Consider the following 15,272-nt stretch of genomic DNA (forward strand, 5'->3'; position numbering starts at 1 on the left):
CTAACTGATGTAATAAATTTGATTGTTTGAAGCAGCAAACCGATGCCAAGAGCAGACGAATCAATCGTGGTTCTCTTAAACTCGAAACATTTGTAACCCTATGAAACAGCGAGAAACATACAACAATTGTAGTTAATTCGAAAAAAAGGCGATCATGATACATATTTTGATGCTTTCGTCAGAGAATATGGGCAGTAATGCGTTTGAAGTAGTAGAAATAAACAATCGTGATTTATTTGGTTTTTACTACTGCTCAAACAAACCGCAAAAAGTAAATCGCTTAGAATAATGCCACCGAAAAGTAAAAATAAACAAAACTATGACCGTTCAACAAGAAACCAAAAAGGCGAATGACACAAAAACGTGTTACCCATTCAATTGCATACACGATGATAACAAAAAAAAATAAAATAAAACGAATCAAAACAATCCACCTGTTGCATTCACTCGACCGACGACATGCTCCATCTGCTTTCTCATTTCGTCGATTTCGTACCCTTGACCTCGTGATCCGTTGCTCTGTTGACATTCTGCTACGAGGTTTGTTCGCATGTGTTGGTAATGTTTATATTCTCTTCGTCGAAAACCTGTAGCGTCTGTTTGCTAGCTCGCTCTCGCTCTCACCTCGTTGGGTATGGTTCGTCGATTTAATCGCCGCCATTATTGCTATGGCAACGTTTCGGGGTAAACAATCAACAATCGCAGATGAAAAGTTTATTTGAGTGAAAATTTTAGTCCTAATGGGATAATAGTACACATCATAATCACATTTATTTAATTTTACTGCAGGATGTTCATCTATCTCAGTAAAAAGGTAAGTTTCATACACTTTGGAGGATGCATTCTATCAACTGGAGTTTAGAGAGTACCGTTATTTCTTTGTCGAGCAGTGCTTTCGAGGTTCAATTGGAAATCAATGAAATTTTGCGTTTTTCCAGATCGCTATACCGAATAATACTCGGCTTAACTGCATAGCATGGAACAAGGAACAAGGCTACGTCGCCGTTGGAGGAGAAGATGGTCTCCTGAAGGTGCTCAAATTGGAACAAGCTACGGCAACTACGGCGCAATCAGGAAAGTCTTTGCAACCCTCGAACCTTTCGATGAATCAAACCCTGGAAGGACACAAATCGTCCATCCATGTCGTTACGTGGAACGAATCGCAGCAGAAGCTGACCTCTTCTGACAAGGATGGAGTCATCATGGTTTGGATGATGTATAAAGGATCCTGGTACGAGGAAATGACTAACGATAGGAAAAAGTCCACGGTCAAAGGGATGGCGTGGACAAGTGATGGACAGAAAATATGTATTGTTTACGATGATGGGACTGTGATAGTTGGTATGTAGGATAATTATAATATTATGCTGAATATTTTACTAATAATTCATTCAAATGACAGGATCAGTGGATGGAAATCGAATATGGGGTAAGGATCTGAAAAACGTGTCTTTGACAGGCGTCCAATGGAGTCCAGATGGTCGATTGCTTCTGTTCAGTATAAAAACAGGCGAACTTCATCTCTATGACAACCAAGGAATATTTGTAATGAAGCTCAACATTCAGTGCGTTTACATCACTCCTTCGAAAAGTATAACGGTCGTGGGATTGTGCTGGTTTCACGATGCTGTGTCTCCCCAAAGGCCAGTGTTGGCAGTATGCTATGAAAATGGCAAAATGCAGATCATGAGGAATGAAAATGACGACGCTCCTGTTATCGTCGATACCAATATGCAGGCAATATCCTGCATGTGGAATCATGATGGCACAATAATAGCCGTTTGTGGAATGAAAACCAATCTGAATGACAAAGAAACCAACCAAGTTCAATTTTATACTCCCTATGGAGTGGTAAGTAGTTGCATAACCTGATTTACATGGTCAGATGAATAATTAGCTTATTGTAGCACATCCGATCATTGAAAATACCTGGCAAAGAGATCACTTCCCTGTCGTGGGAGGGCAAATCTCTTCGGATCGCCTTATCCGTTGACTCATTCATATACTTTGCCAATATTCGTCCGGATTATACTTGGTGCTATTTCAACAAAACCGTCTGCTATCTGGAGGCTACAAAAACCGAAGACTCTTCTCTGGTTTCGTTTTGGGACACCAATTCAAACCAGTGCTACTCGAAACAAGTGGATCCCATCATTGCCATGACGGCAACCACCGACCATTGCGTACTTGCCGTGGAGACCAAAATTAGCGCCAAGGAGTTTAGTTTTATGAACGACAGCAGGAGCAAGGATTATATGTATCAGTTGCTGGTTTGCAATTCAATCAGCACCACTGTGGATTGTAAGTACTTGGTATCATATTCTTATTCTAAATTAAAACAAATTGTTTTTTCAGCCAAATACATTGACATCAGACCAAATTTCATAGCAATGAACTCTACTCACGTAATTGTTGCTTCAAAAGATCAATTTTTGTTGTGGCATTACCATACTCCGAAGGTAAACTCTGAACTTCGACATATCTCCAGTTCAAAGTTTCTAGCTGATTTCAGTGTTGACCAGACTCATTTCCCCGAAATTCGAATTGTGAAGCCATGAACTGGTATAACTGTGCGTTGTATTCCTTAGATGGAGGGGGAGGTGGTTGGGCTTGAGTATTGCACATCCGACAGTTTCGATCTCGGTGGGCCGCAATCCAAGTTTCGGTGAAATGATTCGCACTCACTCACTCACTCATTTCATTTCACCGAAACTTGAATTGTGGCTTTCTGGGATCAAAATTGATCGATTTTGTGTGCAGTACTCAAGCTTAACCATATGCTTTTCTATCTTAGGAGAAAAGAGCATGGTTGTAGTAGTTCGTGGCTTCGTAGTTCGGAAAATGTTATTTTCGGGGAAATGAGTCTGAGCAACACTGGCTGATTTTAAAACTTATATTATACTTCCAGGGAGCCTCGACTCTACATGCAAATGTGAAAGCTAAAAAAGACAAAAAGTATCATATCGACGATACCCCGGCCCTGGAAGTGATCAATGATCTGGATTCGAGCAAAACCTACGACATCCCAATCAGAAGCGATCCCAGTCAGGATCCGATCTGCTGCATAGCAGTTTCGGAGACCTTACTTCTCGTAGGTCGCGAATCTGGTTTGCTACACGAGTACACGCTCCCACATTTGGTCCTACGAAACCGTCATTATCTGCAGACTCGTACCTACAAGATGGTCATCAACTGTAACTCGACCCGTGCTGCATTGATCGATTGTAATGGTGTGTTGACGACGGTGGCGTTACGCGAAGATCTTGACGATAGCCAAGCGATGGAAGGTCGAATCGAACGCAAAGATGTTTGGGCTATCTGCTGGGCACGGGATAATCCACAGCTTTTGGCCATCATGGAAAAGACCCGAATGTACATTTTGCGTGGTGCGGATCCGGAGGAACCGATCACCTGCTCCGGATACATTTGTAATTTTGAAGACTTGGAAATAACGGGTGTTCTTTTGGATGAAATCATCAAGGGAAACGCTATTCCGAATGTCAAGGAACATATTCTTCAACTACGAGTGAAATCACTAAGAGATACAGAAGATCTTTTGTCGCACGTGGGCATCTCGGAAGCAAAGCAATTCATCGAAGATAACTCCCATCCACGTTTGTGGAGACTGTTAGCTGAAGCATCCCTGAAGAAACTTGACTTGGAAACGGCGGAATCTGCTTTCGTACGTTGCAGCAACTATCCGGGTATACAGCTGATTAAAAGGTTGAAAAATATTCAGGTAGAAGCGCTTCAAAGAGCTGAAATTTGTGCTTTCTTTGGGCAATTCGATGAAGCTGAAAAACTTTACATCGACACAGACAGACGTGACCTGGCTATAACTTTGAGGCAAACACTTTGCGATTGGTTCAGAACAGTCCAACTTTACAGAATGGGCCCCGGCATTTCTGATCAGCAAATGGAACATGCTTGGAAGGAAATTGGTCATCATTTCATGAATATGAGAGCTTGGGAGAGTGCCAAGGAATATTATGAAAAAGCGCATTATATTGAAGGACTCATGGATACTCTCTATCACCTGGAGCAATACGACGAACTGGTAGGATGTATGCATAAGCTTCCTGAAAAGAGTCCCCAGTTGGCGAAACTTGGACAAATGTTGGCAACAGTTGGAATGTGTGAACAATCGGTGGCAGCATATCTCAAGCTTGGAGATGTCAAGTCAGCAGTCTCCACTTGCATAGGTCTCCGCCAATGGGGGTTGGCTGTTGAGCTTGCTCAAAAATACAAAATGCCTCAAATAAGTACTCTTCTTAGCAAGCATGCGGCTCATCTTTTGCAAGAAGGAAAACTTCCCGAAGCAATTGAGCTACAGAAGAAAGCCGGTCGATTTTTGGATGCTGCAAGACTTTTGGTGAAAATGGCCGAAAGCGAAGCAGATAAGAAGTCAGATTTTGTCAGAATAAAACAGTTGTACGTTCTGTCTGGATTACTTGCTGAAGAGCACATAGAGAAACAGATCTCGCTGACTGGAGGGAATAGAGCTTCAGTGCTCTCTCAGATGAACCCGGAAGACTCCGTTCTGATCGAAAACATTTGGCACCATGCCGAAGCCTATCACTATATGTTGTTGGGTCAACGTCAACTACGTTCTGGACTTCTACACAGTGCTGTCATAACAGCTCTGCGTCTCCGGGAATACGAAGATGTATTGGATGTGGAAGCATTGTATTCGTTACTTGCTTTGGCCAGCTGTGCTGATCGATCTTTCGGTAAGAGAATTGCTTTTAAACTTTCTTACAAACGTATCTTCAATTATTCACAATTTTCAGGCACTTGCTCAAAAGCATTCATCAAACTAGAAGGACTAGAGAATATCCCGGAAGTTCGACGGCAGCAGTTCGAGGAATTGGCCATCAATATATTTTCACGGTACGAGCCGAAAGACGGGAAATCGAAAAATGTCACCTGTTTTACCTGTGAAACTCCGGTAGCCGATAGCAGCACACTTTGCCCCAACTGTGGAAGTCATTTCCCACCATGCACAGCTTCGGGACAACCGTTGACAAACCCCACAGGAGCTTGGCAGTGCTCTACGTGTTATCACGTGGCAAATCCACTGGAAATGTTGATTCGGAAAACTTGCCCACTTTGCCACGCGCCGGTGGCAATAAAGGGAGTTGTAGAAGTTTGAATTTGCAAATAAAGTTTGATGTTTTACATTTCACCCAACGTTAGTCAACACAATTGAAACTTATTTCATGCACTTCGTGATGGATTCAATAAATTTTTGCCCATTGGATTCGTTACTTCTGAAACAGAGCCTATTTCTAAATATAGAGTTTATTGAGGACTTTCACAGTTATTTTGAGACAGCAAGGAAGGAAAAACATATAAAGGTATCTGGGGTAATATGCACCGCTGAGGCAAAACAAATTTTCGGGGTTTCGATGAATCATCTAGAAAATTTGAGACACTTTACTTAGAGTTTGTTTCGTCAAATTATATGCTGAGGATCCCAACTACCAACCCTTGACGAAAAATCGTCCCTTATTACTAAGCAAATACCCTAAAACAACACCGTGGGTCGTCTTGCCTCAAGGCTGCATATTAGCCCCAAACAGGAGTGCCAATCGGCACATCAGGATTGATTCTGGTTATGGCGGCTATGGCATATTGCCCTCGATTCACACGAAAAAAGCATGGAGCTACGAGTACAATAACCATGGGACCAAGAAGATAATTTCTAATGTTTGAAAAACAAAACACCGAGTTGATGGCTTAAAGGAGGGTTCTCATATTATCAGTGGATAACCGGTTAAGGTTCCCGCCTAGGTTATGGGTCCGTTTCAGTGCAACATGTGTAGGTAATACATAGCCCGAAACTAATCAAGGTCTTGCATCGCCAACGTTGCCATAATCGAGTTTGCAATAAGCAATATCAGCAAAGTCTTGGAAACAAGTGGCAGTTATTATGCAGCCCACAGACGCTCAGACAGTTTGACCAACATTGACTCCGCCCCCAGGTTGATGCTCATGTTGGTGCTATGTTTGACCGTTTGTGATGCTGCTTGACGAACCAATTTGATATTTTTTGAACCCGATTTGGCGGTTGACGAATTGGTCGACCAAAATCAAACAAGTTTGATTTAACAGGCCTGAGACGAACATTGAATTTTCAACTGGCCACAATTTGGAGAGTAGTTGATCAATTAATTTAAAGTAATTTTTAAAGTAAATGCGAATAGTTGGTCTTATAATCTTTGGGTGAGATATCCCCCTGACTCCTCCCCTTTTTCTAGGTAACAGAAAAAGCATGGACACGAGGAGTCCGAGATTGGCCTCAAATGGATATCTCAACATCCAAATAAGCTAAAAGTTTGGTGTCTTAGGCAGAGTTGTTCAGCATATCAAGGGCTATGTGGCTATGAGAAATCTGATTGAGAATTAATCCGCTAGGTGGCACTAGTGACAAATTGTATTCAATCATCTGTATCTCAAGATCCTTATCCGCTAGAAAGTTGGTGTTTTAGGCAAAGCTGTTCAGCAGATCAAGGGTTACCTGGCGGTAAAGAGTCTGAATGATAATTTATCCGATAGATGGCGCTAGTAATACATTATCTTCAATTTTCTGTACCTCAAGATTCTTATCAGCTAGAAGTTTGGTGCCTTAGGCAAATATATACAGCAGATTGAAAGCAATCTGGCGGTAAAACATATTGGCGTCAATGTATGGCTGACCAGATATTATTACCAAAGCGTTTCAAATAGTTATGAAGTGTACAAAATCCTAAAGCTGACTACCAAAAACGCTGATTTGGAATGGCTTTTCAAAATCTGATTGGTCACATGACCGTAGCAAATCAGCAACAATATGCAACAGTATTGCTGCTCAAGATCCTTATCAGCTAGAAGGTAGAAGTCTTTGGCAAAAATACTTTGGTCAACAGATTCAGTGCTATCATTAATCTTATTAGAAACACATCCACGAGGTGGTGCCAGTAACAAATTTTCTTCAATCTTTTGTATCTCAAGATCCTAATCAGCTGATCAAGGGCTATCTGGCTATTGAAAGTTTGATTGAGAATTCAACCACTAGATAACGCTAGTAAAAAATTGTCTCCAATCTCTAGTATACTGCGATATACTGAAGAATAAAGATTCATGTTTAACGGTGGAACCTAATTGAGAAATAAACCGAGAGATGGCGCTACAGTCATCTATCCATAGCTTTATATTCAGAATCTTTATATAGAGTTATAGAGCCATATTGGACGACCGTTTTCATGGCTTTCCTTATAGTCCCTTCAAGCGCAGTAGCATAGATTTTGTATATTTTTACGCGCCAGTACTTTTCACTTTTAGATAGCCCTCAATCTGCTGAGTATCTTTGCCGAAGACACCAAACTTCTAGCTCATTTGGATGTTGAGATATCCGTTTTAGGCCAATCTTGAACCCCTCGTATCCACGCTTCTTTTGTTACCTAGAAAAGGAAGAGGGGTCAGGAGAGATGTCTCACCCAAGAATTGTAGGACCAACTAACCGCATTTACTTTAAAATGTATTTCAAATTAATTGATAAACTGGTCTCTGAATTGTGGTTATTTAAAAATACAAGATGCGTTCGTGTTCGTGGCAAGTCAAAATACGTGAATTACGCAGTACCGACACCATGGCACTGTGTTTTATTTTCTCGTTTTCATGCGCTTTTTGAATAGCGCCCAAACCGTTGATTTTAGCGATATAGTTTGTTCGGAGAAGTTTCTTGGTATATTAAAGCGCAACTTTTGACGAAAAAAAGTTTTGTGATCAATCCACCTAGCAGTGAGATAGAAAAACTATTTTTTCAAAACATTTAGATAGACATATGGTGTCTTCGGCAAAGTTGTAGAATTGGCAATTTGAAACAACTTTGTCGAAGACACAATTTTTCTATCTCTTATACTTTTTGAGATATATGCCGTTGTATGTGAATGACCCCTAAAAATTATATTTTTATCATAACTTTTTTTCAAGATTTTTAACATTTTTTGTGTTTTCTACATATCTCCCCTTTCGGCAATTGATAAAAACTTTTGTCTATAAGCGTCTTTGCATGGGTTTTTACTATCAAACAAATAAGCCTTATTCAAACGATTTCGACTGAAAATTATTTTACTTTAAGAGATATAGAGAAGCAATGTTAAGCAAAAACACGCGTTTTAAGATGTTTAACAACTTTGTAGAAGACATGAAAAATGTTAAAAATTTAAGCAAAAAGTTATAAACGAAAATGATTTTATACGATTTTTTTCATACAAATTTGTGTACTTTAAGTTAAAAAATTCGTAACTCTTTTACAAGATTTTTAACACTTTTCATGTCTTCTACAAAGTTGTTAAACATCTTAAAACGCGTGTTTTTGCTGAACATTGCTCCTCTCTATCTCTTAAAGTAAAAGAATTTTCAGTCGAATTCGTTTTAATAAGGCTTATTTGTTTGATTGTAAAAACCCATGCAAAGACGCTTATAGACAAAAGTTTTTATCAACTGCCGAAAGAGGAGATATGGTACTTTCATGATTTGTAAGAGTTGTCTGCGCCATTTTGCGCCGAAGCCAGTTATAGAGGCCTAAACTACCCCTTGAAAAAAGAGTAATTCATGAATAACTTTGTCACTTTAAAAGGTAGGGTGATGATATGTTCAGCAAAACCACGGGTTTTTCTATGACAAACAACTTTGTAGAAAACACAAAAAATGTTAAAAATCTTGGAAAAAAGTTATGATAAAAAATATGATTTTTAGGGGTCATTCCCATACAACGGCATATATCTCAAAAAGTATAAGAGATAGAAAAATTGTGTCTTCGACAAAGTTGTTTCAAATTGACAATTCTACAACTTTGCCGAAGACACCATATGTTTATCTAAATGTTTTGAAAAAAATAGTTTTTCTATCTCACTGCTAGGGGGCTGTCCATTAATTATGTAAGGGTTTATGGGGGGAGGGGGGGTTTGAGATTTCTTACGCGCCATACAATTTATTTTTAATTTTCATACAAAAAATCTTACACATGGGGGAGGGGGGGTTGAAAAACCCCGAAAATTGTCTTACGTAATTAATGGATCGCCCCTAGGTGAATTGATCACAAAACTTTTTTCGTCAAAAGTTACGCTTTAAGGACTGTTCATTTTATAAAGTGGACACCTTGTGCATGCTGTATCTTTTTTATTCATCAATGAAATTCCAATCTGTTTTCTGCACATCGTTCGACTAGTATTGTACATTGTTGTGATAATAAAAAATCTCCAAAATAATTAAATTTCACACGAATATGGAACAACGATTAGAACGGTCGATTTTTGGAGGTTAACAAAATCAATGATTGTTAGAAATTAGCTGGAAAATTCGACAATTTATATTTTTATTTTCAAAAAAGGCTTGTTCATCGAAAGCATCATCAATCAGAAGCCTGATGGAAAAAATCAAGTTATTTTTGTAACCAAAATTTTACAGATATAATAAAATTATTTTTCCCCTATATTTTTTAGACAAAACTATTTTAAATTTGAAGGGAACTGATATGAGTAGATTTTTTTGGTTAAAAGTATGTCCTGACGGAAGTCCTAATATAGTATTAAAATGAAAAATAACTTACGGCTTCATAGAGTTACTTATTAAGTCCCTAAGTCACATTTAAAGCATAATAGAAACACAACTGCTTTATTCTTAGAAGACCTTTCAAAGTACATTGACAATCATCAAAATTGGCAACACTGCTGTAATAAAATGGATTTAACCTTCGGGCTGTCGCGCTGTTGTACTTTGTACAACAGTTGTGATTTATATGCTATCATTTTGCAACAAAGATATCTATCGACACCAAACCAAAATGTATTTCTCAAGAATCTTCTTAATTATAATACTCGATGGTTTTTATTTACAGTATGACCCTTTATAATGCGGTAAAATCAACAAATGCACATGAAAGTCGCATAATAATGAACGCACTATATACGGTTCGAGTAAACCACAGTTTGAAATCGGTATATCTCAAAATCTAGATAATATAGAAACTTGAGGTCTTTAGAAAAGTTGTTTTGGATGTGAAGCGCTATCTGATGGTACCACATTTAATTCGGAATTTGACCGCTAGGTGGCACTAGTGAGCATGGAAGTTTTACTTTTGTTTTGAAAATATATGAGGATCCTGATCATTTAGAAAGATGGCGTCTTCGGCAAAGTGGTTTAGTAAGTTAAGGGCTATCATTGTTCGAGCTAGTTGATTCAAAATTTTGCCACTAGGCGGCGCTAGTGTGCATGAAACTTTTGTTTGCAGATATCTCAGGAGCCTGACCACTTAGAAAGATAGTGTCTTCGGCAAAGTAGTTCAGTATCTCAAGGACTATCATTATTTGATGGAAGAAATAAAATATTTTGCCACTAGGCGGCGCTAGTGAGCATAAAATTTTTGTTTTCGGATACTGCAGGATCTTGACTTTTAAGACAGGCACCTTCAGCAAAGTTGTTCTGAAGCTCAGGAACTATCATTATTTTACAAAATCTCGAACTTTAAGGATTAAATAAAGAAATAATTTGAACTACTGAACAACTCTGCCGGAGACGCCATCTTTCTAAGTGTTCATTCACCTGAGATATTTGAGAAAACAAATGTTTTATACTCACTAGCGCTGCCTGGTGGCAAAATTTTGAATCAACTAGCTCTAACAATGATAGTCCATAAGTTACCGAGCAACTTTGCCGAAGACGCCATCTTTCTAAGTGGTCAGGATCCTGAGATCTACGATAAAAAAGTTTCATGCTCACTAGCGCCGCCTAGTGGCAAAATTTCGAATTTCTTGGCTTAAATAATGATAGCCCTTGAACTACTGAATAACTTTGCCGAAGACGTCATCTTTCTAAGTGGTCAGACTCCTGAGATATTCGCAAAACCAAGGGTGTTGTACAAAGTACAACGCGCGACTACTCGCGTTACAAAAATTCGCGCGACGACCGAAAGGTTAATTTTTCACATATTAGTTTCATAATATGCAATTTTGAGATTACCAATTGAAAAATTCGGAGAAAACCATTTACAATTTGCTGTAGATCGATAAATATGCGTAGAAGATTTCAAAAGTATGAGACTTTTTAGTAAAACTACCATACACAGTAAAATATGTTCTTAAGTCTGTGGTTTAAACGCACGCTTTAACTCTCGTTTATACAAATATAGTTTCTTTAGTAAACCAAACTAGTTTTGAACACGCTTTTTACTTTTTTCTTTTGCTGGGAGTGAAAAAATGGTGTATCAGCAAATTTGGCCATAAATGGGTAAATCACTAAAGTTACCTCATGTCAGAGAATGGTGGAATATAATAGATTTTTTCAAAGCTATACCTTTAGCAGAATAGTAAAGAATACAAACATACAATTTGTTACTGAAAATTAGGGTTTTTGTTTTGCTAAAAATAATGTTGAACTTCGACAAACAGCTTTTCTTAGGAGTTTTTGGAAAAACTATTTAGCTCTTCAACCAAAAGAATTTTCTAAGATCTTATATTTTCATAGCATTATTCTACAATGTTGAACGATGCACAGAAAACCGATTTCGATATTATAAAATGAACAGTCCTTAATATACCAAGAAACTTCTCCGAACAAACTATATCGCTAAAATCAACGGTTAGGGGGCTGTTCAAAAAGCGCATGAAAACGAGAAAATAAAACACAGTGCGGATGGTAGAAGTGACAGCTGGCGAACTGGCTAGCGGGCAGGTTTGTGTACACTGTTTTGCGATCTACCGTTTTTTTGGGTTGTTTACTGCAAGTAATCGCAATTAAGTGAAAATTTCCTCTCGCGTCCATGAGTTTTCTTTACGCGACTCCATCTTCAGTTAAAATACGCATCATATGAATATGGAAGATGAACTTTTGTTACGTTACGATGCCCTGCATCTAAAATAAGTGATTCATGGAACGAATAAGTGAAACGAAATGAATAACTGTTATCTATTTGCCTGAAAAGTGAACCATGAAGTAGAGAGTGAATGCTTATGGGACGTTGTTTTCAAGTGTCATGTGGTCTCTTCAACCAAAGCAAAAGCGCCAGCTGTCGCTGTTTTTTTTTTTTTTTTCAAATGGCGGAATACGAAATCTGACAGATTGAATTACTGTGCTGGTATGGATCTGAGAGAGAGAGAGAGAGAGGAGACAGCTCACTGACAGTAGGCATCCCAAGTAACACCGAATACATATTTTTGGATGCAGATATCAATTCTTGTTATATAAGTGTACTATAGGTGAATTCCATAACACCTTTTGTATTATTAAAGCTATAAAATAGTTTTCAAAAAACGTATAACGTTAAAAAAATAATCCTTAAGTGAAAACCCGTCTTGGTTAATTTATTGCTCTATAAACGTAAATATAACATAAATAAAACTAATCTATATAAATAAAAATGGAATGGTGTTTGTATGTCACGAAATGGCTTGAGAACGGGTGATTGGACTTACATGATTCTTTCACTGTTGAATTCTTCCAGAGCTTCGACGTGTTTGTGCGAAAAAAATAGTTTAGGAAATTCTTCGGGATAGTGGGGAAAACGGAAGAATACTAATCTGTCATTTTCTACACGGAACTTGCATGGCGTTTTTCAACAGCCTACTTGATGGCAAGTTGAAGTTTGCCGGGACCACTAGTACTTTATATATTGATATGTGTGAAATTCATGTTATAATAATGTTTTTTAATATTCTATACAAGATTTAAACATGAAGAATTTCGAAACAAAAATGAATCGTAATAAATTTAATGGCTACTAATGATACAATGTCTTCAAACAATCCCTAGCGTATACATGCAAATAGAGACACAGCAATAATAGTATCGACGGTAAAGATCTGGAAAAAGCGCTACGAGCTTATATTCGAACAGCTACAACAAACACGGGATCAAGCAAAGTACTGCAAGTTGGCAAATCAAAGCAATTCGCCATTTTTAACAGAATCCAATGCCTTGCTGCCAGATGGTAGACAAGCACCTAGAGAATTCACCTACCTTTGTAAATGGATACAAGGTTTTGAAAAACAAATTTATAAAATAATCACTTCTCAACGCAACGGGTGAGGTTCAAGATCACTCCGAGACCATTCAAACAGCAGCAAGCAGCATTGAACACAGAGAAAACAATGCGCGGCTTTTGATTAGCAGTATCGTAGAAACATAAACAAACCTGATATATGAGAACAGATTTTTGACGTTTGACGGATAAAAATCATGCCACCAAACAGGAAGCTGTAATTAAGTTGATTTGATGTTATAATTGTTATCTGAAAAACAATCAAATTAACTTCAAGAGAGTATGTTGAAAATATGCTTTCAATATGTATAATAAACTTTATTGAAAAAAATCTGAAAATCATTTCTCAAGATTCTCTTAAGATGTTATAATAACGTAATTTCAACTTATTTTCAAATCAGAACGAAGAATTTCAAATTTAATCAAATAGATTACAGTACCGGCTAAGAATATGAATAACTTGAGTTTGTATCTTTTGGAATTGCATGTAAAGAATATTATGCCAGTGGAGCTGCAACTAATTATTTTTTTTCTTAACTGTATTTACCTCAGTAAATTATAACAGTACCATTTTAATGTGTAAACAATTTGAGTGTAGCAATGCTAAAGGTATTTAAAAGAAAATCAATTGTCCGAAAATTTATCACCAACGCTGTAAGCATTATGCAAAATCTGCCATATTGTTTCTTTGTGACTTTGTGAGGAATGAAATAAATATTACGAAAAAGCTGAAATTTTGTGAATTGTATTTGTATTTACGACTTTTCATAATGGCGCGTGAATTATTAAAAGGTAAAATTGAAAATTACACCATAAATTTCAAACCGCATCTTAAAGTTCTCTACTGTTCCTGAATATCATCCATTTACAACATTTTTCATTATAGTATAATTCAGGGTTAAAGATTTCCAAACGAAATATTTTTTTTTTAAAGATTTCCAAACGAAAGATTTCCAAAAGAAATATTTTGTCGTTGGGCCATTTATATATTGATTGCCATTTCATTTTTATTTATCTGTAAGTTAGGTTTGCATGAAGTTCAACAGGCATCTGATTCATTTGTAGCAAACATGTTTTTTGCAAGGTATACACTTGCAAATAACTTTATTCCAACCAAAATATTAGGCTGTGTTATTAGTTGATCATTTTGTGTCGTAAAATTGTTATTTGTGGTTTTGAATAACTCAATATCTACAAATTAAATATTTCACAGTTTACATGTGTTCTATATGTATTAATAACTGAAAAATAACTTATTAGAACTTATGATCATTCAACATTTTAGTGTTGTCTTTGTTTGGTTGAGAATAAGTCTATAAACCGTCTATTAGATGTTATTATAAATGGTTGTTAGAACTATAAGATGTTATATAAGCCGCCATTTTTTGCGCTTTTTCAGCTATACAAGTGTCAGATATATAGTATATAAGTCCTGAAAAATACAAACGATTATGTATAAATCGTGCCATAATAACTCATATACACTGAGAACAGCGTTGCGGTTGAAAATACTATATCAGAGGGTTAAATTAAATACACAACGCCACTTGATTTGTGCAGACTAAATTCGCATTTATTTAGAATATTTTGTGCATTTTACCATGGCACCATTTGTATAGTAAAAATTACTATATCATGGTTAAAAACTTGCAGCAGACTAGAATCGAACCGAGGATCTGGCGAATGTCAAGCGCGAACGCTAGCCGCTCGGCTATCGACGCGGTTGGATTGAGAGGGAACAAAACGCAAATAAAAAGCGTTCATGATAGCTCAATCGTGGTAGGAATAGTAAATTTAAAAACACGTTCATGGTTCTCATTACTGCAAAGCTTGTTTCAGTGTATAACTAGCTGTGTTACTTGGGATGTTTTCTTGCCTTCTTTGACCTCTTTCTTTAATTATTGGGTTGTGCACAATGGACAGATGATCTTATTTTGGTCAAAATTATTCTATGAAAAAGGTCGAGAATATAAAAAAATCAAAACAACACACAACTATATTTGGGTATTCAACATTTCAAAACGTGAAATCATTGAAAAACACCTGTAAATTTGGATTGCGTTTATTTGAATTTTGACGGTTTACCTTTGTACGCTCTGCCCTTCGAATGTGCGGTTTTCCAGTGACAGTTGGTGACAGGTTCCCTTGAATTTTGAGAGCTCTCAATCTAAGCCAGCTGTCTCCTTTCTCTCTAAGTTGCTATCCTGAGAGAGAGAATACAGCTCATTGACAGTTAGCATGTTTTCTTTCC

General features: G+C 37.3%; 1 protein-coding gene across 1 annotated transcript; it reads left to right on the forward strand.

Annotated features, from left to right (window-relative positions):
- Window positions 1-635: 635 nt before the first annotated feature.
- LOC5571111 (WD repeat-containing protein 35) lies at window positions 636-5,195 on the forward strand. The gene is made up of 7 exons (XM_001659501.2): window positions 636-814; window positions 939-1,341; window positions 1,403-1,851; window positions 1,908-2,301; window positions 2,356-2,459; window positions 2,909-4,730; window positions 4,791-5,195. Exons 1-7 carry the CDS (start codon window positions 791-793, stop codon window positions 5,150-5,152), a joined length of 3,558 nt encoding a protein of 1,185 aa, XP_001659551.2. The 5' UTR covers window positions 636-790; the 3' UTR covers window positions 5,153-5,195.
- The last annotated feature ends 10,077 nt before the right edge of the window (window positions 5,196-15,272 follow it).

The sequence above is a fragment of the Aedes aegypti genome, chromosome 3 (assembly GCF_002204515.2).
Source record: "Aedes aegypti strain LVP_AGWG chromosome 3, AaegL5.0 Primary Assembly, whole genome shotgun sequence".
In the NCBI taxonomy this organism is placed as follows: Eukaryota; Metazoa; Arthropoda; class Insecta; order Diptera; family Culicidae; genus Aedes; species Aedes aegypti.

Bases quoted from the DNA above. Each gene is read 5' to 3' on its own strand.
- LOC5571111 (XM_001659501.2), top strand. From the start codon at position 791: ATGTTCATCTATCTCAGTAAAAAG. The intron at 1,852-1,907 runs GTAAGTAGTTGC...AGCTTATTGTAG, and splicing joins TTTATACTCCCTATGGAGTG to CACATCCGATCATTGAAAAT. The intron at 4,731-4,790 runs GTAAGAGAATTG...CACAATTTTCAG, and splicing joins CTGTGCTGATCGATCTTTCG to GCACTTGCTCAAAAGCATTC.